The 23,757-nt window shown below is 61.7% G+C and overlaps 1 protein-coding gene across 2 annotated transcripts in view; it reads left to right on the forward strand.

The window, feature by feature from the left end:
* Window positions 1–23,757, forward strand: part of CELSR1 (cadherin EGF LAG seven-pass G-type receptor 1) — a 142,219-nt gene that overhangs the window by 116,320 nt on the left and 2,142 nt on the right. For both annotated transcript variants that reach the window (XM_043440781.1, XM_043440780.1), the window contains exons 21-34: window positions 4,278–4,482; window positions 5,755–5,922; window positions 7,530–7,656; window positions 9,444–9,644; window positions 14,719–14,893; window positions 18,102–18,214; window positions 18,576–18,655; window positions 20,224–20,350; window positions 21,001–21,126; window positions 21,481–21,575; window positions 21,829–21,932; window positions 22,062–22,211; window positions 22,558–22,788; window positions 23,023–23,284. In XM_043440781.1, coding sequence (XP_043296716.1) covers window positions 4,278–4,482; window positions 5,755–5,922; window positions 7,530–7,656; window positions 9,444–9,644; window positions 14,719–14,893; window positions 18,102–18,214; window positions 18,576–18,655; window positions 20,224–20,350; window positions 21,001–21,126; window positions 21,481–21,575; window positions 21,829–21,932; window positions 22,062–22,211; window positions 22,558–22,788; window positions 23,023–23,284 — 2,164 coding nt within the window. The remainder of the gene's footprint in view (window positions 1–4,277; window positions 4,483–5,754; window positions 5,923–7,529; window positions 7,657–9,443; window positions 9,645–14,718; window positions 14,894–18,101; window positions 18,215–18,575; window positions 18,656–20,223; window positions 20,351–21,000; window positions 21,127–21,480; window positions 21,576–21,828; window positions 21,933–22,061; window positions 22,212–22,557; window positions 22,789–23,022; window positions 23,285–23,757) is intronic.

Below are 23,757 nucleotides of genomic sequence, written 5' to 3' on the forward strand. Positions count from 1 at the left end.
AGAAAACCAACCAGAGCCATCTGTGTGCAGTTCTCCAGTCCTACGTTAACTCTAAAACCGCGCAGCTTAAACATGGCGAATTTTCTTAAAGTATTTTTCACAGATCCACTCCAGGTGCTGAAAACATCTCTCCCCAAATAGGGACTTATGTACTATTCTGTAACGGACAGTTTAAAATTTGAAACCTTTTTAGTCAGTTTGTCTTGTCAGTTATACGATTATTGAGACATCTTAAAAACTTTTAAAGTTTTACACTGATGTAGGATATTGTTGTTGTTCGGTCGTGTCCAGCTCTCTGCGGCCCCATGGACTGCAGCACGCCAGGCTGCCCTGTCCATCACCACTTCCCGGAGTTTACTCAAACTCATGTCCGTTGAGTCAGTGATGCCCATTGACCCTCCCCCACCATCTCATCCTCTGTCGTCCCTTCTCCTCCTGCCTTCAGTCTTTCCCAGCATCAGGGTCTTTTCCAGTGAATCATCTCTTCGCATCAGGTGGTCAAAGTATTGGAGCTTCAGCTTCAGCAACGGCCCTTCCAATGAATATTTAGGATTGATTTCGTTTAGGATGGACTGGTTGGATCTCCTTGCAGTCTAGGGGACTCTCAAGAGTCTTCTCCAACACCACACTTCAAAAACATCAGTTCTTTGGTGCTCAGCCTTGTTTATGGTCCTACTCTCACAGATATTTGCTATTAATTTTTTAATATGCTAATTTACCAATTAAATTTTGTATGCATGCATAGGGAAAAAATATAAGATATAGGGTTTGGTAGTAAGACTTAAGACTAAATATTAAAAAAACTAAGATCATGGCATCTGGCCCCATTAGTTCGTGGCAAACAGAAGGGTAAAAGGTGAAAGTAGTGACAGATTTCCTCTTCTTGTCTCTAAAATCACTGTAACTGCAGCCATGAAATCAGAAGATGATTGCTTCTTGGCGGGAAAGCAATGACAAACCTAGAGAGTGTGTTGAAAAGCAGAGACATTACCCTGCCAACAAAGGTCTGTCTAGTCAAGGCTGTGATCTTCCCAGTGGTCACGTACAGGTTATAAGAGCCATACCATAAAGAAGGCAGAGCGCTGAAGAATTGATGCTTTTGAACTGTGGTGCTGGAGAAGACTCTTGAAAGTCCCTTGGACTGCAGGGAGATCAAACCAGTCAATCTTAAGGGAGATCAACCCTGAATAATCACCAGAAGGACTGATGCTGAAGCTGAAGCTCCAGTATTTTGGTCACCTGATGTGAACAGCTGACTCATTGGAAAAGTCCCTGATGCTGGGAAAGATTAGGGCAGAAGGAGAAGAGGGTGTCAGAGGGTGAGATGACTGGACGGCATCACTGATGCAAAGAACCTGAATTTGGGCAAACTAGGAGCAGTGAGGGACAGGGAGGCCTGGCGTGCTGCCGTCCAAGGGATCGCAAAGAGTTGGACACGACTGGGTGACTGAACAGCATCAAAAACTCTCTATGGTTCCAGGCATCCACAGGGGGTCCTGAAACGCAACCCTCGAGATAAGGTGGGATGGAGAGCTATGTGTGTGTGTATCTGCGTATAGCTTAGTGTCTTGAGCCTAAAGTCAGGCTCTTTCTCTGTGAGGGCATCAGCGTTTCTGCCTCTGAACTGGCCCCTGGGTCACCCTCTCTTGGGGCCTGTGACATTAGGAGTGGATAGGCACAAGGCTGTTTGCTTTAGGAAACTCTGTGGGAGAAGCTTCCGGTACCTGCTTCCCTGCTGTCCTTGGGAAGCCCCCAGCTGATGCCCCGGCCCCCTGCACGTGGCCTTTATCCCATATGGTATTTACTTAAGCTGCCAAAATGTCAGTTGACCAGCACTGTCACCTCGCAGTAAACCTACCAATTCTCTTATTGATAAGATTCCCCGCCCCCCCACCCCCGGGCCTCTGTGGCCTCTGCCTGCCACTTTCCCAGACACCTGACTTGCCATGTGGCCGGGAAGCTGAGGACCGGGACCTTAAGCTCCCTTAGCCTGAGATGTGGGTGAGACCCTCGTGGATGGGCTTCCCGGAGTGCAGCCCAGCCCCCTGGCCCCCGGTGTCCTACCAGCTGCTCAGGTGTTCCTCCTGGAAGACGCCCTTCTCCCCGCCCCATCACCCACAGGGTGACCACGTGGGCCCTGGGGGGCTCCAAGCCTCTGTCCACTCTCACCCCCGCCTCGGGCTTCACCAAGCCCACGTCTTCCTTCCTCAGACACTGACCTTCCCCCCTTGGCCCAGACCACGTGGGTGAGTGTTGTCTGTTCCACTGGGGTGCGGAACCCCTGGATCCATCATCCATGTGGGGCCTCTAGTACCTGCTTTCCAGCTGACCCATTGTTGGAGACGCGATGGGCCAGCTGTGGAAGAAACTGGGGCTTTAGACTCAGCGATTCATCTGGGGCCAGGAGCAGACACGGGGAAGGGGTGTGTGTGCTCTGGGGTCGTGGCATGCTCCTGAGAGGCCACCTTGATGCCTTGGGGCGCTGTCCACTGCCCCCACCAGGCCTCTCACATGATGCCCCCGGGAGGCGGCAGCCTTGCTGGAGGCGGGGGCCCGGGGCACTTGGCCGCGGGAGCAGACGGCGGAGACTCGGGGAGGACTGGGTCGGCTCCTGCGTGGGACGTGCAGGGGGGCAGAGCGTGCAGATGCCCTTGCTGTGAAGACACTCACCTCAGCTCGTCAGTCCACGCCCTCGACAGGGCGGCGTCTGTCCCAAGTCAGGGGGGCTGGCAGGGTCCCCCAGCCTGGGGGCACCAGGGCCTCCACGCAAGAAGCCCACAGCCTGCGCCGTGCACCCCCGCCCAGGAAGATCCCGGACAGCCCGTGAGGGGACCTGCCGCCGAAGCAGGAGAGGGGGCGGTGCCTCTTGCACGCACCTTCCAGAAAGCTCGCAGCCAGACCCTGAAAGCAGCAACCCTAGCGGCGGTCAGAGCCCCGCCCCGCTGATCCCAAAGCCAGTGTTGACCAGCCTGCCTCACTAACCAGCCTGAGGGTGGCTAGCCATGCTGTTAACCGGCCTGAATGTGGCTAACCAGGGTTGTTAACCAGCCTGAGGGTGGCTAGCCAGGGTTGTTAACCAGCCTGAGAGTGGTTTGCCCGTGCTGTTAACCAGCCTGAATGTGACTAACTAGGGTTGTTAACTAGGCTGAGGGTGGCTAACCAGTGTTGTTAACCAGGCTGAGTGTAGCTAGTCAGGGTTGTTAACCATCCTAAGGGTGGCTAGCCATGCTGTTAACCAGCCTGAGTGTGACTAACCAAGGTTGTTAACCAGCCTGAGGGTGGCTAGCCATGCTGTTAACTGGCCTGAATGTGGCTAACCAGGGTTGTTAACTAGGCTGTGGGTGGCTAGTCAAGGTTGTTAACCATCCTGAGGGTGGCTAACCAGTGCTATTAACCATCCTGAGGGTGGTTAGCCAGTGCTGTTAACCAGCCTGAGTGTGACTAACCAGGGTTGTTAACTAGGCTGAGTGTGGCTAACCAGGGTTGCTAACCAGCCTGAGTACGGTCAGCTGGAGTGTTAACCAGCCGCTGACCGGTACGGCCCTGAGCAGGGCCAAGAGGATGTGGAAAGTGGGCGTCTGCCTCGGGGCGGCACTGGCTGAGCAGAGGGGAGTCTGCTGGATTCGCCGGCCACCCTGAGCCTCGCCCCCCACCTGCGGCACCCCCGTCATGGGGGCAGAGGGAAGACCCTCTCCCCCCGCCTGCCTCCCTGGAGCCTGTGCTCCCAGCGATGTGTGCTGGGTGGAGATGCTTCCCGAGATGACCTCTGGACGAGGCCCAGCGGGCACTCTGGGGGTTGTTGGAAACGTGGGTGAGTGTGGCTGTGAGCCTCCTGCGAGGGTAGTGGGGAGCTGCTTTCTGTGCTTGCTAGGGGGTCTCCGGGCCACCCACATGAGTGGGATCTACAGTGTCCCACTGTGTCCTCACTGAACATCATGTCCCCGGGTTCACCCACGCTGTGGCCCGCGCGGATGGACCACGTTTTCCCAGCCCGTCAGCCATGGAGGGACACCTAGGCTGCTCCACCTCGTGGCTGCCGTGACTCACGGGGCCGTGAGCGCAGGTGTGCAAGCCTCGGTGAAGTCCTTGTTCCCAGCTCTTTGGGGCACAACCAGAAGTGGGACTGCAGCGTCCTGGGCAGTTCTGTGTTCGCGCTTCTGAGGAACTGCCTGCGGTTTTCCACAGAGCATCCATGGATTTCACTGGCTTGAGAAGAAAGCGTTCTGGTGGGATCACAGGTGTCTGGCCCCCATCCTCACTCCGTGCTTCCGTTGCAGAGAGCCCCACGGTGAGGCCAGCCGGTCGCAAGACCACCCCCCAGATGGTGCGCCCACGGCCCAGCGCCGAGACGGAGGCCCCGTCCAGGAGGCGGAAGAGACACCCCGAGGAGCCTGGGCAGTTTGCCATCGCCCTGGTCCTCATCTACCGGACCCTGGGGCAGCTGTTGCCAGAGCACTACGACCCGGATCGCCGCAGCCTCAGGTAAGGCTGACTCCAGGAGTCGGGGTGGGGGCGGGGGCGGGGAGATTTCCAGAAGGTTCCAAGTGCCGATGAGTCAAAATCTCGACCACCGGAACATCTGTATGAGGACACTGCACAGTGACCCCGGCTCCAGGCCAGAGACCGCTGCCCTGTGATCTCCCTCGGACAGGCGTTCGGAGTCTGCCTGCCGTTTCTGCCAGGAGTGCCCCTCCCGACACACGCCCCCGGCTTGGCAGTGTTATTCCTGCTTGGAGCGTCTGTCCCCTCGCCCCTGCCTGCCACCAGCTGCCAGTGACCCCAGCCCTAAGTTGTTCAGGCGCTCAGCCGTGTCCGACTCTGTGACCCCATGGACTGCAGCACCCTAGGCTCCTCTGTCTGTCACCAACTCCTGGAGTTTGCTCAAACTCATGCCCATTGAGTCTGTGATGCCATCCAACCATCTCATCCTCTGTTTCCCCTTCTCCTCCTGCCTTCAGTCTTTCCCAACATCAGGGTCTTTCCCAGTGAGGCGGCTCTTCTCACCAAAGGCAGCTCAGTAAACACTGGCTGAAGAATCAAACGCCGCCCGAGGGCTTTGAGGCCTGAGCTGAGGCAGGCACCCAGGGAGGCTTGGCTCTTTTCAACCATCGAGTCACTTGGCAGCTCCTGCCCGGGGCCGCGGTCCTCGCGCGCGCTCCCGCCCGGGGCCCGCGGTCCTCGCGCGCGCTCCCGCCCGGGGCCCGCGGTCCTCGCGCGCGCTCCCGCCCGGGGCCCGCGGTCCTCGCGCGCGCTCCCGCCCGGGGCCCGCGGTCCTCGCGCGCGCTCCCGCCCGGGGCCCGCGGTCCTCGCGCGCGCTCCCGCCCGGGGCCCGCGGTCCTCGCGCGCGCTCCTGCCCGGGCCCGCGGTCCTCGCGCGCACCCGCCCGGGGGCTGGACGAGAGGCCTCCCTGAGCCACAACGACGGCCTCGCGTTCCTCTTACGGGACGTTCCCCGCGGGCCAGGGTTTTCCGGCTCTGTTATAGGTTGTGGGGCCCGACATCTGCTCGCTCATTCCTTCTCTTCATGTTAAATTTCCAGAGTCCGCCTCTGTCCCAGAGGTGCGTGTGCTCGCCTGTCCGTGGTTAAACCTTCCCCAAGCCCACACCCCTCCTCCTCCACCCAGCCCGCCACACGCTCTCAAGGGCAGAGGCCCTGAGCTCGCACGCTTGGTCCGGTGCCTCCCGGAGAGACCCCGAGCTGTGTCCTCGCCGGGCCGCACGCAGGTTTGTCCTGGGCTCTGCCTTCTCCCTGCAGGCTGCCTAACCGGCCCGTCATCAACACGCCGGTGGTGAGCACGGTGGTTTACAGCGAGGGGGCCCCGCTGCCCAGCCCCCTGGAGAGGCCCGTCCTGGTGGAATTCGCCCTCCTGGAGACCGAGGAGCGCACCAAGCCGGTCTGCGTGTTCTGGAACCACTCCATCACGTAAGGGTGACGTCATCCCCTGCCCCCAATGCTGTGTGTCTCTGGGGGGCTTTGCTGAGGCGGGGTTCCTGCCCACAGGCCCCCAACGCTCCGTTGGCAGAGCGTCCTGGGGCGGGGAGCGTTTGTCTGTGGTCCCTTTCAGTCCCTCCTGGGGCGTCAGAGCCCTCCATGAGCACAAGTGTACGTGCATACACACCTGGAAACACAGGCGTGTGTGTGTGCACACGCACCCAGTTGTGACCACGCTCATGTGTACATGAATGCACATGGACACATGCCTGAAACACAGATATGCACGTTGTGCACACGTGTGCACACACGTGCACAGGCACACACGGTGATCTCCCGAGAAGCCCAGCACGGGGACAGGGCTGCCAGCAGGGGCCCCGGTCACCAGCGGACAAGGCAGGGGCTCGTTCTGGACACACACGGGGGCGGGAGTCAGAGACTGGGCCCAGGGTCCTCCCACACTGACGGTGGGAAATCCCAGATGTGAGGGAGGGCTCCCCGTAGCAGACCAGGGTCCCTGACCTCAGCCGTCCCACCCCAGAGACCCACATGGCAGCTGCTGGGGCTCGCTTGACCACTCAGAGGCCCTGCCCTCAGCAGCAGCATCCGTCTGCCTCCGACCCCCGCCCGCCACGCTTGCACCCAGGACAGAGCCTTGAGCTCGCTCCGGTGCAGCCCAGACCTTCCCTGACATTGTGGCTCCGCTGGACGGCGGGGTGTCTGCCGCGGGGGCTCTGTGGGGCCGAGGGCTGGCGCTCCCGCTGCGAAGCAGGTTTGGCTCGGCACAGACCACGCGTCACTCCCCCTCCTTCTGGGTTTTCCAAATTCTAGTTAACGAGCAGCCAGCATAGCGCCCGGAGGGTAGCAGACGCTTGGCTTACAAAAGAGAATGAAGGGCCCCCTTTGACGAGGAGGGCGGCGTTGAGGTCTGTCTGGCACGCGCTGGGCCCGGCTGTCTCTCGTGGTCACTTGATTGGATCCCGGCAATTAGCCGGTGCGCTAATTATCCGCCCTGCTTTGTGCTGCACCTGCCGGCCCAGATCTTCACGTTCTTGGCAAACACGTGTGAGCCTTCACATCCCATTTCACAGATGAATAGACTAAGGATCAGAGGCGTCGCTCGGCTTTCCCAGAGTCAGGAGGGCAGGGCTCTGCGGCAGCCTGTCATCTGGGGCTTCCCTTCAGTAAAGCAGGGTAATGATGGGCCCCGCTTCCAGGCGGCTGCCATAAACCTTGTGCAATCTGAAGATGAAAGTGTGAGCGGATGCACCAGGTTCTTCTTAAATCATCGAGACTCAAAAGGAGACTCAAGCACAAAGTGGCTGTTTGAACAACTGAGTGATGTCTCCGACACAGAGGCCTCTGACACCCGTTGAAGTTTTACTGCTGGATGATGCATGAGATGTGAACTTCCAAGGGTGCTCATTAGAGGCCTGGGAAGGGAAGGGAGAGGGTTCACACGGTCCCCGGGGCGGCCAGCCCGCGGTCCTCACAGCAGAGACAGTGGCGCCTGGCCAGGGCACACCAAGGACATTGCTTGGGCTCCAGCGGGGGTGGGAGGGCCTCGGAGACCCCCCTCACCCCCTTTTCCTCTGCAGCATCAGCGGGACTGGAGGCTGGTCGGCCAAAGGCTGTGAGCTGCTGTCCCGGAACCGGACCCATGTGGCCTGCCGGTGCAACCACGCCGCCAGCTGTGCCGTGCTCATGGACGTCTCCCGGCGTGAGGTGGGCACCAGCCCCAGGGCCACCCCGCCCACCTGGCCAGTGTGTCCAGGGACCCGTCCCTCTGGAAAATCAGCCTGACCCCAAACCCACCCCTCTGCGAGCTCTCCCTCTCCTCCTAAGGGCTCTGAACAAACCGATGCTGCACCTGTAAACTGTGTTCTGGGAGGACTGGCCAGACTCTGTTAGGATTTTCATAATAAAACCCCCCAGAAGGGGTTTTCAAAGAGGCCACGTTGTAAGTTAAAAACTGTGATGGCCGCCCTGAACCTCTGGCTGAAAGGAAACTCCTGGAATATACACCTCACTTCAAAGCAGGGTGCTCAGCAGTCTGTTAGGTGATGCGGTTTCTGCGGCACGTAAAATTTTAAGGAAGAGATGGGGCGGGAACAGTAGAGTTGTTTCCCTCCAATGCCATACAGACCGCCCCTGGGAGGACAGAGGAGGCTCGGTCTGGAGCCGCAGAAGCAGTGGGCAGCTGATGTTTATCCCCCAGCGTCTTCAGTGGCCTCCGTGGGCCTCCGTGAGGCTGTGGGGCCTGGGAGCGGGGCGGGGCCCAGGAGCGGGGCGGGGCCAGCTGGCGCCGGTGTGTGCTGGTGCGAGGAGCCGGCCTGGGCGCCTCGGGGACCTCACCGTGTTTTCAGGCCTGCCATGTGCCCCAAGCAGCCCGGCCATCGCCCCTCCCGGGACTCCGGGTCTGCGGTGGCCCAAATGTCTGTCACGTTCTCGGGAGGTGAGTCAGCCACAAGCTGCTGCTGACGGGGCGTCAGAGTGTCAACAGCAGAGACTGTACCTCTGGGCGCTGGGACAGCAAGGCTCCCGTGGGCAGGGGCACTTTCCAGCGGGAAGCACGGGGCCTGGACGGCCTGGACGGGGTTGATTGTGAATCATCCTTGTCCACAGAGGGGCGGGTTTGGGGGTCCCCTGATGGCCAGGAAGCTGGGCAGTGCCAGGAGCAGCCTCACAGGCAAAGGAAGCAGAAGGAAGTCCTGGTAGAAGAAATTAAACGAGAGTAGAAATCGAGGCCCCCCCACGCCCTGGGGCCTCAAAGCCAGAGGCGTCTGAAGACCCCCAGCCTCGGGGAGTAGGTGCTGCTACAGTTTCCGGAGCACTCAGTGGCCCCCCCCACCCCCGGCCCACCGAGGCCTGGCTCCTCACTTCCCTCAGGCAGCCCGTCTGACAGTTCTCTATGAGTTCAGAACAGGGCTTTCTAGAAGTTACCATAGAATCGGTATGTTTGTTCCCCAAGTGCCGAACCTCCACTGGGCTCTGGCCTAGATGGGTGTTCTATTTTGAAAAATATGAAAGAAACAAAAATCAGAGGGGATGACTGTCATTTCCTGCAGCCCAGACCCCTCTTGTCCTTGGTGTGAGCTGAGACTGTTTGAAGGTCTCTCAGCTCAGCATTTGGGTGGACAGCTTCTGTACCTGCCAGACAGCAGGAGTTACGTGTGAGGGTTTTTGCTTTTGAATCCGTTTTTACCATGGCAAAACACACCTAACATGAAAGTTGCCATCTCGGCCGAGTCTGAGCGTGCAGGTCACGGGCTCTGTGTCCCTCCACAGTGCTTGCAGCCGTCCCCCACTCCCCGGCATCTGCAGAACTTTGCTATCAGCCCAGACTGTTCGTTTCATTGTCGTTCTTGGTTTCTGCTCCCCTGAGAGCCACGTGGTCGTCACCCTGGCTCCTGTCTGCGGTAATTAAGTGTCAGTGTGTCTTGATTGTGCAAAAGCGCCATCAGAGCCACGGCCCTCACGCGCTCTCCCGCCCTTGGCCCACCCGCCCGCAGCACGGGGAGGTCCTGCCTCTGAAGATCGTGACCTACGCGGCCGTGTCCTTGTCACTGGCCGCGCTGCTGGTGGCCTTCGTGCTCCTGGCGCTGGTGCGGACGCTGCGCTCCAACCTGAATGGCATCCACAGGAACCTCATCGCCGCGCTCTTCTCCTCCCAGCTGGTCTTTGTCATCGGGATCGCCCAGACCGAGAACCCGGTGAGGACCCTGCCCCCGCCTGGGCGCACCCACGGGCCGACCTTCCTCCAGGGCTGGAGCAGGAGGGGTCCTCTCACCCGTTCTTGGGGCCGGGCGGCGTGTCTGCGGCCGTTTCCAGGGATGGGTGAGGCTGGGGAGTCTGGTGGGAAGCTGGGGACCCAGGCCCAGCACGTGGGCGTGTTGCTTTGCCCTCGGCAGGAATCTCCCTGCAAGGTCACCTTGGGAGCCAAGGGCTCTGTGCGCGTCAGCGCTCACTTTCCTGATCCAGATGCTTTGTGATTACATCAGAGAGGACACTTGTGAGACCCCAGAGTCCTGCGAGCCGTCACTTGAGCCTGAAGTCAACCCTGTGGGGCCACATCTCCCAGCCCTGCACTTTCTGGGGAGTCACGGCCACACTCTCCGTGAAAGCACTGGTGTTTAGGACAGGCCAGAACTCGGTGATGCGGTGGTCCGGGTCGGCAAGGTGACAAGAGAAGGGAGCTTGTGGAGAGAGAGAATCTTGGGGGAGAGGAGGGAGGGTGAACGTCAGTGTGATCGCGTTAAATACGGGGCGTCTCGCTCAAGCCACCCCAGGTCACGTGGGCTCCTGGGGCGTCACGTGGATTCATGGGGTGTTACCTAGGCTCCTGGAAGTTATCGTTAGGTGATTATACATTTGATATGATGGACCTCACAGAAAAATCCAGACCAACCTACAGACACATTATGAGAAATAATTAAAGAGTTTAGCAAGGTAGCTGCCTATTATGGGGCTAGATGTATATAATCAGTTGCATTCTTGCCCACCAGCCACAGTGTATTTAAAAGGTAACGTACAAAGGAGGGGACCAGCCACATTGCATTTAAAAGGTAACGTACAAAGGAGGGGGGTGGAAACGACAGCACTTGGAGAACCTGGTCGAGACTGAAGTAGTTTGGCTTCAGGGGGGAGAGGATAAGATGCTGGCTGCAGCCAGAGCGGGGGCAGGGTGCAGGCACTTCCGTAGGACGTGAGGGATCTGAGCCCCAGAGGAATGCTGGCAGGGCTGGGTTGAGGTCCCTGGTGCCTGGGGTAGGGACCTGCCCTGGGGGAGAGAAAGGCAAGAAGGAGGAGGGAGGCTTGTGGCTTGGTTCCCGGCTGGCTGTGAGTGGCTTTTCCTTTTTCACAAAGGAGGTTTTCAGAGACCAGGGGTCACAACCCCTTGATGGGGGTGAAGGAGGAGGCACCGGCTCTGTGCCCAAGGCTTTACCTGCATGCTCTGGCTCCTGGCAACCTCCCTGGGGCCCTGGGCGGTAGCAGCATTCCTGCTCACAGGTGGGGAGCCCCGGGGTCGGCCAGATTGGGTGACCTGGTGAGAGACGAGAGTTCATCATGTCTGAGTTCATGGGTCCATTATAAATGGTGACCCTGATGGCCCTGGAACTGACCATCACATGTGCAAATGTAGTGACGGCAGGAAGTTCAGAGTTTACTCAGCTAATTCCGATCTCTCCCGCGGTGAGCAGGGGGCCCTTACCCTTTCAGGGGGCGTTCCAGCTGCCACCTGCTCCTGACATAAGTGTCGTTTCTCTGTCCCTCATGCAGTGAGGACTCGTGGTTGTCACTGTGTTGAATCTACCCAAGACCCAGACCCGGGAAGAACTGCAGTCTCCCGTCCACTGTCTCAGACGCAGACATGGATGGTGGGTCAGCAGCGTCAGGTGCCAACCTGGCACTGCAGTAGCTGATGGGAGCGCTGGGCCAGCTCAGAGGATGGCTGAGCAGGACGGTCCCGTCACTGTCCAGTGGGAGGGGCCCGGATCTCTGGTCATCTCTGTTGGCAGGCAGCCCTGTGCCATGGACAGCCATGACCAGGTCTATGTTTTGGTAAACAGACGGTGGTGACAGGGAAGAGGGGTGGGTAGGGCTGAGGCTGGAGGTCAGAGAGGCACCAGGACGGCATCTTCCTGGGTCTGGGGGCTGGAGCCACAGCCAGGATGGGGTCAGGAGGAGAGGGCCTGGGCCAGGCGGACATGGAGGGAGGGGGCAGGGGGCGCGATGCCTCGAGTGTCCAGAAGGGAGCGCCACCAGGTGAGCTGGGAACAGTAGCAGGTGATCCTGGACACGCCGGTCCTCAGGGGCTGAGGCAAGTGCAGAGCTGGGTGTGGGGGACAGCCCTCACTGCAGGAGAAAGTGTGTCTGTGAGAGTGGACGGCCCGGAGAGGATGCAGTTAGTAAAAAGACACAGCATTCCTGGCTCGCTGGCCCGGGGGCCCTTGCAGGTTGGAGCTTTCCCTTCTCTGAGTTTCCGGAGGAGGGTGTTAGGGAGAGAGGCAGGGCGTCCAAGCAGACGACCTTGAGAGGGCGCCATGATGACCTTGGCGGCTTGCCAGGCCTGGCACAGAGGACCGGCCCGTGTTTGTCAGGCCCCCAGGGCAGACGGGGCGCTGGACTGGCTGGGCTGCCCCTCTGCACCCACTGGCTCAGCACGCCTCTCCCTGCCCGCGTGTCCCTGTCCCTGGGACAGCTGGAGGCGGGGGGAGGGGGGCTGTGTGACTCAGGGCAGAACCCCTCAAGGGTGTCTTTGAGAGGTCTGAACAGAGGGACGGAGAGCTGGGGATGGGCCACTCCTCGCAACCAAGCCCGGCGTGAGAAACGCTCAGAGGCTGTCGTTGGCTTCAAGCTCTGACTCACCGGCCCCTGGAAGGAGAGCTGAACGGCCTCCACGCGCTGGTGAACACGAATAAGGAATGCCGTGCACATAATTCTGGGGCCTGGCACCACGCCTGGTTTTGATGGGTTTTCTGTAAACTCAAGTCCCCTCTCCAGGCGAGGTTTTCATCTCCCAGATTACTGGCAGGTTGAAATGATTTATTGTGCATTAGTATTTGCCTTTGTTCTGTTTCTGGAAATGGTAGTACCTTTGGTGCAGAAACCCCTGCATGTATGGTCCCATTACATTTTAAAACGTTGGCTTCTGACACTTTTTTTCCCCAAAGGTGGTTTTGTGGGTTTACTTTTTACGTTATATGAGGCAGCACACCAGCCTCTTCCCCCTTCTTCATTCTGCTGAGCCAACCGTGGGTCAAAGGTGTCTCAGTGGTAAAGAATTCTCCTGCCAATGCTGGAGACGCAGGTTCAATCCCTGAGTCATGAAGATCCCCTGGAGGAGGAAATGGCAACCCACTCCAGTATTCTTGCCTGGAGAATCCATGGACAGAGGAGCCTGGTGGGCTTCAGTCCACAGGGTTGCAAAGAGTCGGACACGACTGAGCACACACATGAGCCAACTGCTCTGCACAGCGGGGCTGGGGGTTGGTATGGGGCGGACGCCGCCTCAGGCTCACCCTTTGCGTCCAGGCTGACCGCTCTGCCCATCCCTAAGGGTGGACTCCCCCGTTTCCTGTGCAGCGTCGGAGGCAGAGGGCGTGTCTCCAGGCATCACTAAGATTCTGTTTCTGCTTCTGCTTGGGTTCGCGCTTTGTGTGCATCTGACAGATGTTAATCCTAAAATGGGTCCCTCCCACATGGCCGGGCTCTGTTCCTGGAGCGAACACCAGGTGGACTCAATCAATGGCAGGTGGCGCTAGTGCTTCCAAGGAGCCTGGGCCCTGGGGACCCCTCACCGGGAGGCTGCCCGAAACTGAGCAGAGAGGCCTCGGCGTGCGTCAGGTGGTGGCCTCCATCTCCAACTTGGTGTCTGTTGGGGTGGAAGTGTCTCCTTGGCACAGACACTGAGACCCGGGTCGGGCTGGCCAGACAGCAGTAAGGATTGGACAGGATGTCTCAGGGGGCGTGGCTCAGCGAGGGCGTGGCCCAGCTGGGTGTGGCTCTACAGGGGGTGTGGCCCCGTGGGGCGTGGCTCCGCGAGGGTGTGGTACCCCTTCAGGGGCGTGGCTCCGCGGGGGGCGTGGCTCCGCGGGGGCGTGGCTCCACAGGGGTCGACGGTGGGACCCCGCAGTGGTGACCAGGGACTTTCTCCTCCTCCCCCCATCTGTCCTTCCTCTGCTCTCCTGCCAGTCCAGCCTCCTGGGACCTGGAGGGAAGCCTGCCCAGCCTCTGGGCCTTGGGTTCCCGGACTGGGCAACCACTCCCCTCCCAGCAGGACGGGTGAGGCTGCTCTGGGCCAAGGCAGAGGTCTTGAAGTTCCGTTCCTGGGCACCTGGGACTGGATGTGCACCAGTGGCCTCTGGCTGGACGCCTCAGATCCCAAAGTGTCCCCAGCCCCGCCCCCCCACCACTACCTTCCTCCTGTTCTTGCCCCACCTTTGGTGTCCAGGGACTCAGGGCTGGTCGCCAAGGGCCCCAGAGGCTGGGAAGCTGAGCCTCGACTGTGGAGGTTGACTTTCTCTTCCTGACACTCGACCTCACCAGCCGGGGACAGAGAAAGAGAACGAACGCCGCCCATCCTGCTTTCTTCCGCGGGAGGCAGAGGCCCCGATAAATCGGCACAGGCGCGGTGACTTCTGTCTTAGTTGATGGCGAGGTCACAGGCCTGAGGCTTCTTCCCGCTGGCCACATCCCTGGACCGCGGGGACCTGCAGGAGAGCCCGAGTGGTGGATGAAGGCCACGGTCACCACTGGGGCCACAGCCTGAGCTGTCTCCATGATACATATTTTTTAGTGTTAAATGAAATGTCCACATTTAAAATGTTGGAGCCATGAAGTGAAAATACAAGTTTCTAGCTTCTGATAAAAACTCTCGAGGCTGTGTGCACCCATCACCCCGCGTTAGGCTCACTCATGGCCCTGACCCGGGTTGGGGGGCGGGTGTCCTGGGGCCCCCAGGCACCTTACTCCCTGTGCTCTGTTCCCCGTCGGGAGCCTGAGATGCTGGCACTGTTGGCGCTCAGCTGCACCTGGGTCAATCAGGGGAAACGACCGAGCTGCTTTCCTTTCTCAGACCTGCGTGCCCTCTTGTTTGGAGAATGCTGGATTTGGTCCCTCCCTGAGGCCCCACCCCCAGTCCCCCCAGCCCCTCCGGGCCCCGTGCCGTCTGGTCCTCACCCCACCCCCGCTCCCTCCAGCCCCCCCACCCCCGTCCCGAGCCGCCTGGCCGTCAGCCCACCGTGCAGGGTCGCGGGCCGCACTCAGCCACTGCCTCTCCCGCAGTTCCTGTGCACGGTGATCGCCATCCTCCTGCACTACGTCTACATGAGCACCTTCGCTTGGACCTTCGTGGAGAGCCTGCACGTCTACCGCATGCTGACCGAGGTGCGCAACATCGACGCGGGGCCCATGCGCTTCTACTACGTGGTGGGCTGGGGCATCCCGGCCATCGTCACAGGTGAGCATGTGCAGAGCGGCCACGCCCGGCCGGGGACTGGGCACCACTCCGGGGACCCGCAGGGCATCTCAGGAACCCACGTCAGGGCCCCCAAGTGCTGGCGGGGGAGCTCTCTGGCCTCCTCCTGGGCACCTAGCACCTACATCTGCTCACAGGAGTGTGATCACTCAGTGTCTCCTGTCAAGTGTGAGCACATTGAGGGTTGGGCTCAGACCATTCAGGGTTCCGTCTGTGGCACCTAACAGACAAAACTCCCATGTCTGCCTGCTTTGTGGACAGATGGGTGACTGGATGGATGGTGAATGATGGACAGATGGATGGGTGGACCGGTCGGTGAGTTGATGGGTGGGTGGGTAGATGGATGGATAGGTAGATGAGTGGATGGGTGGATGGATGGATGAGTGGGTGGATGGATGGATGGAGAGATGGGTGGATTGATGGAGGGTGGATGGATGGATAGGTAGATGAATGGTTGGATCAATGGATGGATGGATGGATGGATGGATGGATGGATAGGTAGATGAGTGGATGGGTGGATGGATGGATGAGTGGGTAGGATGAATGGATGGGTGGATGGAGAGATGGATGGATGGGTGGGTAGGATGGGTGGATAGGTTGATGAGTGGTTGGATCAATGGGTGGACGGATGGAAGAAGGAGTTAATGAATGAACAGAACACTGGCACTTCCTCAGCAATATATCAGGAAGTAAATATATATATATATAAATATATATATAACATATATATACATAAATATATATAAACATATATATATACATATATATATATAAATAAATATCAGGAAGTAAAAGTTTGCTTCCTGTGGGGAAAGATCCCCACTGGTATGACAAAGGGTGAGCGGCACCCTTTCTCCTCACAGCCCCTGAGTTCTAGGGACCCAGGCAGGGGGTCTGAGGCTGGGGCAGTGGGAGAAGGGGCAGTTGCCGCCCCGGGGCTCTGTCGGGCAGCCACCGTGGCCAGGGCCGATCATCGTGCCTCCTGGTTTCCACGGCAGCATCTCCGACCACTCTGCTTCGCTCTCTGCTGCCCTGCCCCCACCCGGACAGTCTGGGCAACGGGCTCTCCTGTTGTGACCTCTCTCCCTGGGCTCCCAGGGACCCTGAGTGACCACTGTCACCTCTGTCCGGGGCTGCTGGGGGGTAGTGGGGCCTCCCTTGCCGGCAGCCACCCCTCTTGACCCAGAGACTGAACCTGACAGACACACTACACTGCCTTTCTGGTCAGCTCCTGAGATAGGTGCTGAATCAGGTGGTCTCTGAGCCCCAAAGACCAGGAAGAATGAAGGCTCAGAGCAGCTGTTTTCGGGGGTCCCCCCACTGCCTACCTACTAAACCCCTGAAGCCAGGACCTGGTCATGCTTAGACACTCAGGACACTCACCTCATCTTTAATTTCATCTTCATTCTGCCCAAAGCGTCAATTATTATTTGGTGGTTTTTTTTTTTAATTAGCACATTAACCTCAGAGACCAGATGTCAGATTTTATTTACATTAAATTCTATGAAGAGGAGTGAAAAAGTCAGGTCAGAATTATTTGCCAATTTGCTTATTTTACAAAGCGAAGAGTTAGTTTGCCATCTGGTTTTCTGGGCTTCCCTAGTGGCTCAGACGGTAAAGAATCTGCCCGCAATGCAGAAGACCAGGTTCAATCCCTAAGTTGGGAAGATCCCCTGGAGGAGGGCATGGCAACCCATTCCAGTATTCTTGCCTGGAGAATCCCATGGACAGAGGAGCATGGCGGGCTTAAGTCCACGGGGTCGCAAAGAGTCAGACATGACTGAGTGACTAACACTTTTCTGTGCCCCCAGTAAACTTAGCGTGGCTTCTGGTCTGTAATGGACGCCGTGGCTGGTTATCCGCGGCCTGGGGCCATAGTAGTAGCTGTGATGGGAACGGAGGTTGCTGCACGCACAGGTGACATCCCATCTGTAGATGAACCCCAGTCCCTGATGGGCAGCCCCAGGGCCACGCTCACAGGGAATGTCCTGGCCGGCGGGGGCTGAGGTTTAATCACAGGTGTTCTCACTTCAGGGCTTCTGAGACAAAGTACCACATGCTGGGGGTCTTAAAACACAAACAGAAGCTTCTCTCGCAGGCCTGGAGGCCAGAATGCAGAATCAAGGTGTGGGCAGGATGCTGTCTTCTGGAGGCTCTGCCCTGCTGGGGGGGTCTGCCCCACTCTGGTCCCCTGGCTGCCGGCAGCCTGGCTTTGTGGCTCTGTTCTGTCTCTCCTCCAAGTCTGTGTCCAGACCTCCATCTCCTCCTTCTGAGAACACCGGTCATTGGACGGAGGGCCCACCCTAAATCCAGGATGACCTCATCATAGAGCCTCAGCACACTTCCATTTGCCAAGACCGTATTTCCACATGAGGCCACATTCAGAGCTTCAGGGAACCATTCAGGCTGCTCCGAGGCAACCAGCTGGGAGGTCACGGGGCCAAGGCCACACCGAGCCCCCAGTGGGACACTCAGGGCCTTCGCAGAAGAAACTCGAGCCCCCACGAAGGGCTCTTGTGCCGGTGGAGTCGAGCTGGGTCCACGTGGTCGCCCTCAGTGGGGCCATCCTCACCTGTGAGCCGGAGGCGCTGAGCCCGGCTCACATCACAGGTGCTGTCGGCCCCAGGCTGGCCCGAGGGGGCGCCGCGAGGGGGCCAGCAGGAGGCTGCCCAGCGCAGGTGGCCGTCCCTCTGGGGACAAGGCCTGCCCACAGGAAGAGAGGCCACTCAGTGCCCAGTCATCTCACGCCCTCGCCTGGTCGACCCCAATCTGGGCAGGGGCACCATCAGTGCAGAAACGCCGCTCCTCTAAGGTGGCTCTGCAGTCTCAGTTCAGGTCGTTCACGTTTCTAACTCGCTTTAAGAACAGTTTTGTCTGCTCTCCTTTTTTTAACACCTAAGCTTCTTGCAAAAGAACTTAAGGCATTCCCAGGACCTCGGCTGGAACGAGGCGTGGTTCCGGCCCACGTGGACCCACAGTCCAGCCAGGCCCAGCCCTGGGTCAGTCCTTGGCCAGCCTCACTCCCGTCAGCTCTGCCACATGCTGGGCCCTGGACACATGCCCCCAGCCCCGCAGCCTGCTTCCTCTGAGCCCTCCAGGGTGAAGGGTCCTGCCCGGGGGGCTGGAGACACCCCAGTTGTGGCCAACCCCCCATTGGGCCGGCCCTCACTCGTCCCCTGCTGTTGTCCAGGACTGGCGGTGGGCCTGGACCCACAGGGCTATGGAAACCCAGACTTCTGCTGGCTGTCCCTTCGAGACACCCTGATCTGGAGCTTCGCGGGGCCCATCGGGACCGTGATAGTTGTGAGTGCTCAGAACCCCCGATTCTCAGGGGCGTGGGTGGCTGGGTGCCCCTCGCGGGAGCTGAGTGGTGTTAAGAACCATGGGTTACCGGCTCCACTGGCCACCTGGATGGGACCAAAGGGGCTGGCCTTCTGGTGATGCAGTTGCGTCCTCAGACTTGTGGATTCCAGGCTTTGGCCGGTGTCCACATTCACTGTGACCACTCAGCGTCTGCCCCCAGCAGTCTCCTGCACCACCACCCCCCCGCCCCAAGATGAGGGCCGAAGACCCTAAGAAGCCTTTGGCTTGTGAAGGTGTGTTTTGACAGTACCATGGAGGCTGCCACCTGACTTTGGGATTTTCTGTTTGTTTATTTTTTCAGGTCAACACAGTCATTTTTATCCTGTCTGCAAAGGTTTCCTGCCAGAGGAAGCGCCATTATTATGAAAGAAAACGGGTCGTGTAAGTTGGTGCTAAACCTGGGCAGTGGGTGGGACTGGAGCCAGCCCCTTCTGAGACCCCTGCCAGGCAGATCCTGTGAATGTGCCCACCCCAGCGGGTCAGCTGCTGGCTTTTCCGGGCCAGGTCAGAGGGTCACAGTAGTGGGGCTCGGCGGGCCACAGTGGGGAGTGGGCGGCTGTGTCTGGCCGTGTCTGGGCTGAGCTCGGCGGGCCTGGAGCAGGGGGCTGGGATGGCAGCCTGGACCAGGGAGGGGGTGCGCCGGACCCCAGAGGTGTCCGGGGTGTAGGACACACAGGGCTTGGTGGCGGAGGCCCCGAGGGGAGACGGGTGAGCAGTGATGCCTGGCATCCTCACCTGGGACTGGCGGGGGGTGGAGGTGGGGACAGTGACAGCAGATGGGGGCGGGGGGAGAGGAGGGGACAGTGACAGCAGATGGGGGCGGGGGCGGGGTGGGGGCAGGGCGGAACGTTCCAGGCGGTGGTGACAATGGTGATGTTGGTGCCGCAGGAAGGGAGGCGCTCGCCCAGCGAGTGGACACAGCACAGCAAGAGTGGGGGCCCCGCAGAGAGGGCGCCCCAGCGTTTGGGGGCTGGACCAGGGCGGGGGACCCACAGAACAGCCTTGGGGAGGCAGGGCGGCAGCTGGAAGCGCAGCGTGGGGTCCAGGAGCCACGAAAGGGTCAGAGCAGGGGTGCCCACTGGGCCGGACCACCCGAGCTGGGACCAGGAACGGGAAGGTGTGCGAGGAGGGGCTTCGAGGCAGCAGGAGGCTCCTGTCCACACAGCCCCTGGAGGAGCAGGGTCAAAAACGGCTGTGGAGGGGCGGAGACCCCGGGCAGAGGACGCGGGGCAGCCTGGTCATTGGCTCCACGCCCTCTACCTCCTCCCCCACGCGCACACACCTTTCTGAGCACTTAACTCACCTTAACGCACACAGTCCCGCCACCCCCATGACCCCACGACCCCACGACCCCACGAGGGGTGCACTTCGCCAGCCCCCTGACGGCTGGGGAGATGGAGGCAGGGAGCGGGGAGCCCTCGTGAGTAGCCTGCACGAGGGGCCTGACAGCCCTCTTCTTGCCCCTCGCCTCCTCCGGGTCCACGGAAATGCCCAGGCCTGTGCACCAGGCTCCCCCGAGTCACTGTGGACACGGTCGCCTGTCTTGGCCCCGAGCTTCTTATTTACTTCAGTTCAGTCGCTCGCTCCTGTCCGACTCTGTGCGACCCCATGGACCGCAGCACGCCAGGCCTCCCTGTCCATCACTAGCTCCCCGGAGTTTGCTCAAACTCATGTCCATTGAGTCGGTGATGCCATCCAACCATCTCATCCTCTGTCGTCCCCTTCTCCTCCCGCCTTCAGTCTTTCCCAGCATCAGGGTCTTTTCCAGTGAAAAGACCTTCCTCTTTGCGGGTTACTTCCTCGCCTGCGTTTGGCCTCCTCACTAAGCCCCGCCTGCCTCTCCCCCTGTGAGCCTGGTGGTAGATGCTTGGAGAGGGGGTGGGAAGGGTCGGGGCGGGTGATGGCGGAGGGCGGGGCGGCCCCCACTCAGCCGTTGCCCCCGCCCCCAGCGCCCTCCTGAGGACCGCCTTTCTGCTGCTGCTGCTCGTCAGCGCCACCTGGCTGCTGGGGCTGCTGGCCGTCAACGGCGACGTGCTCACCTTCCACTACCTCTTCGCTGTCTTCAGCTGCTTACAGGTGGGCGGCTGGGGAGGGACCCGGCGGGGCCGGCCCTGGGGCGGCCACGGCTCACCCGTGCTGCCTCCTGCCCCCGGGGAGACCCTTGACCTGCCATCCAGGCTGCGTCCTTGCTCTCCGGACACACGGGACCACGCCGCGGCTGTCTGGCGGTGTGCGCGGGGTTACGGCAACGCCTCGCGGTCCTGCCGGGAAACGCGGCTCTGTCCGCAGCGCCCCCCCCCCGCCCGGGGACCCCGCTCCACGGCCCCCCGTGTCTGTCAGGACGAAGAGCTCTGCTCAGCTGGAACGGGCCTCACGCTCTCCCAGCCCGGTGTCGACCCCGCTGTGCCCTGAGCGTGCTGACCTTTTACAGCCCACACCGAGGGCTTCCCCAGACCCTGACTGATGATGCGACACTGGGGGCCCAGATGCCCCGAGGGCTGGGGCCCGGTGGGGGTGGGGTGTCCTCCAGGCACCGGGCGGCAGGCTGCCTGCCCTGACCAGGCCCCTCCTGGAGAAATCGGAAGCACCCAGGGCAGGGAGGCCAGGTGTGGGTCCTGCTGGGCTCCGCGCGGTCTCCGGGCGGGCAGGCACTCGGGGGTGGCCGCGGCCAGGCCCTGGCGTCCCTCCCGAGGCTGAGCCGCGCTGACCCCTCCCGCCGCCTGCAGGGCCTGGCCGCGCTCCTGTTGCACTGCGTGCTCAACAGGGAGGTCCGGAAACACCTGCGGGGCCTGCTCGCCGGGAAGAAGCCCTACGCCGACGACTCAGCCACCACGAGGGCCACCCTGCTGACGGTAGGGGGCCCCCGGGGGCCCTGGGGCATGGGGGCCGGGCTCGAGGGGCGTCTGGACCGGCATCAGACAGCCCCTTGGTCTCGCCTCCCAGACCCCGTGGACGTCCCAGGCCCAAACCGAAGCATGGCCGCCCTCCCTGCGGCCTGGGGGGAGCGGGTTGACAGGGCGGGGTCTGGCCGGTCACGGCCCCTGGTCCCCTGAGGCCGAGGCCGGCGGGGGTCCCGACCAGGGGCAGAGAGGCCGCTGTGCCCGGCACCCGGCGGGTGCAGACAGGGCGCCCTGCGGGGGGCACCCAGCCATCCCCCACGGCCCGGTGGCCTCAGCTCGGCCGCTGAGCAGCCCCCAACCCTGCAGCGCTCCCTCAACTGCAACAACACGTACGGTGAGGAGCCCGACATGCTCCGCACGGCCCTGGGCGAGTCCACCGCCTCTCTGGACAGCACCGTCAGGTCGGGCCCGCCGGGCGCCCTGTGTGGTCACGGGGAGGGGAGGAGGGCAGCTCCCAGAGCGCACGCCAGCTTTGTCGCCTCCGCCCCGTTGTGTGTCCCGCCGTCTGGGGTCGCGCGTGTTTCCCTGTGTGCCTGGCGGGGCTGCCCTGGCACACGCACGAGGCTCTGGGTGAGGGCAAGGCTGGGTGGCCAGTCATGTGCCACCCCCCCCCGCCCGTGCAGGGGCGCTGAGCCCAACCTCTCCCCTCTCCAGGGACGAAGGGGGCCAGAAACTCAGCGTGTCCTCGGGGCCGGCGCGGGGCGGCCACGGGGAGCCGGACGCGTCCTTTGTCCCCAGGAGTGCCAAGAAGCCCCACGGTACGTGTCTCCTGGGGGGTGGTCTCCCTTTCGGGGGGGCTGGCTGCCCCGAGGGCCCCCTCCCCTGGCCTGGGCCCAGGCGGCTCCGCTCTGCCCTTGACCGGAAGCCCCCCGCCGGCCCCTCTCCAGGCCACGACTCGGACTCGGATAGCGAGCTCTCCCTGGACGAGCAGAGCAGCTCCTACGCCTCCTCACACTCGTCCGACAGCGAGGACGATGGGGGCGAGGCCGAGGACAAGTGGGACCCGGCCCAGGGCCCCGTGCACAGCACCCCCAAAGGTGAGCGAGCCCCAGGCCGCGCTGCAGACCTCAGCTGTGGCCTCCCGCCCCCGGGGCGGAGCTGTGGCGGCAAGCACAGCCCCCTGCCCGCCGTCCGCCGTGGGACCCTCCCGGCGAGGGCTCCGTGACGCCGACCCTGCTGCTCGGGGAACACGAGGCTTCCGGGGCTGGGGGTGCAGGGGCTTGCAGCCGGGGACCCCGCATCGGGACCGGCCCTCCCTGGGTCCTGGCGTCCCCCCGGGCCTGCGGGCGGGGGCTGGGGGTCAGCGCCCCTGCGGACAGGCGCAGCCGAGCGGGAGCGGGAGACAGCGGGGCTCATGAGCTAAGGGTCCGCCTTGCGCCTCAGTGGACGCCGTGGGCAACCATGTCCCAGCCGGCTGGCCCGACGAGAGCCTGGCCGGGAGCGACAGCGAGGATCCGGGCGAGCCGCCCCGCCTGAAGGTGGAGACCAAGGTCAGCGTGGAGCTGCACCTGGACGAGCAGGGCAACCACTGTGGCGAGCGCCTCCCCACCCGGGACAGCGGGGGCCCCAGGCCTGCGGCTGCGCCGCCCAGCCAGCCCCCCGAGCAGAGAAAAGGTGCCGAGGGCCTGGGCTCCCCGAAACTGGGGGCTAGGGAGTCCCTGCTCCCGGGAGAGGGGGCCCCGGGGACGGGGTGCTCGGGAGGGGCCACCCCCCCTGCTGGACGCGGGAGCCCTGAAGTGGGGAGACCCGCGCCCGCAGCCCCGCGTGACTGTCGCACCCTGAGCCCCCCACGTCCGGCAGGGCCAGCCTGGCTGTGACCTCCTCCATCTCCCCCAACCCCGGACCCAGGCATCCTGAAAAACAAAGTCACCTATCCACCGCCGTTGACCGAAAAGACGCTGAAGTCGCGGCTGCGGGAGAAGCTGGCCGAGTGCGAGCAGAGTCCCGCGTCCTCACGCTCGTCCTCCGTGGGCTCCAGCGACGGGCTCCGCGCCCCTGACGGCGCCATCACCATCAAGACGCCGCGCCGGGAGCCAGGCCGCGAGCACCTCAACGGGGTGGCCATGAACGTGCGGGCCGGCAGCGCCCAGGCCCACGGCTCCGGCTCCGAGTGAGTAGGCTGGGCCTCGGGAGGGGCGGCAGTGGCCCCCGGCCAGCCTCCCCTCGGCTCCCCGTCTAGAGGGCGGACGCCGGGTCTGGGGGCCCGTAGCCAGGGTCTGAGCACAGGGGCCCGCCCAGGATGAGGCCTGGGGGCCGTGGTGGGGCTTCCACCCAGGAGAGGAGCTCCGCAGGAGGAACCAGCTGGAAGTGGGCCAGACCTCCTGTCCTGGGGGCCGAGTCAGCCACAGCCCTGAGTCTTGTCCAGCCCTGACATTCTAGGATGTGAGAGCCTGTGGGACTGAGCATCGTCTCCTTGGCCCAGGGTCGTTACTGACCCCTTTCGTGGTTGAGGAGACTGAGGCTGGGGGTGGGGGGGCACCGGGCTGCAGAGGCGTGGAAGTGGGCTCCAGCTCTGAGCTGGTCTGCTCATCTCGCCAGATGACCCAGGGAGGTGGGAAGACTGGGACCCGGGTCTTCTACTAC

This window comes from Cervus canadensis, chromosome 21 (genome assembly GCF_019320065.1).
Source record: "Cervus canadensis isolate Bull #8, Minnesota chromosome 21, ASM1932006v1, whole genome shotgun sequence".
Lineage (NCBI taxonomy): Eukaryota > Metazoa > Chordata > Mammalia > Artiodactyla > Cervidae > Cervus > Cervus canadensis.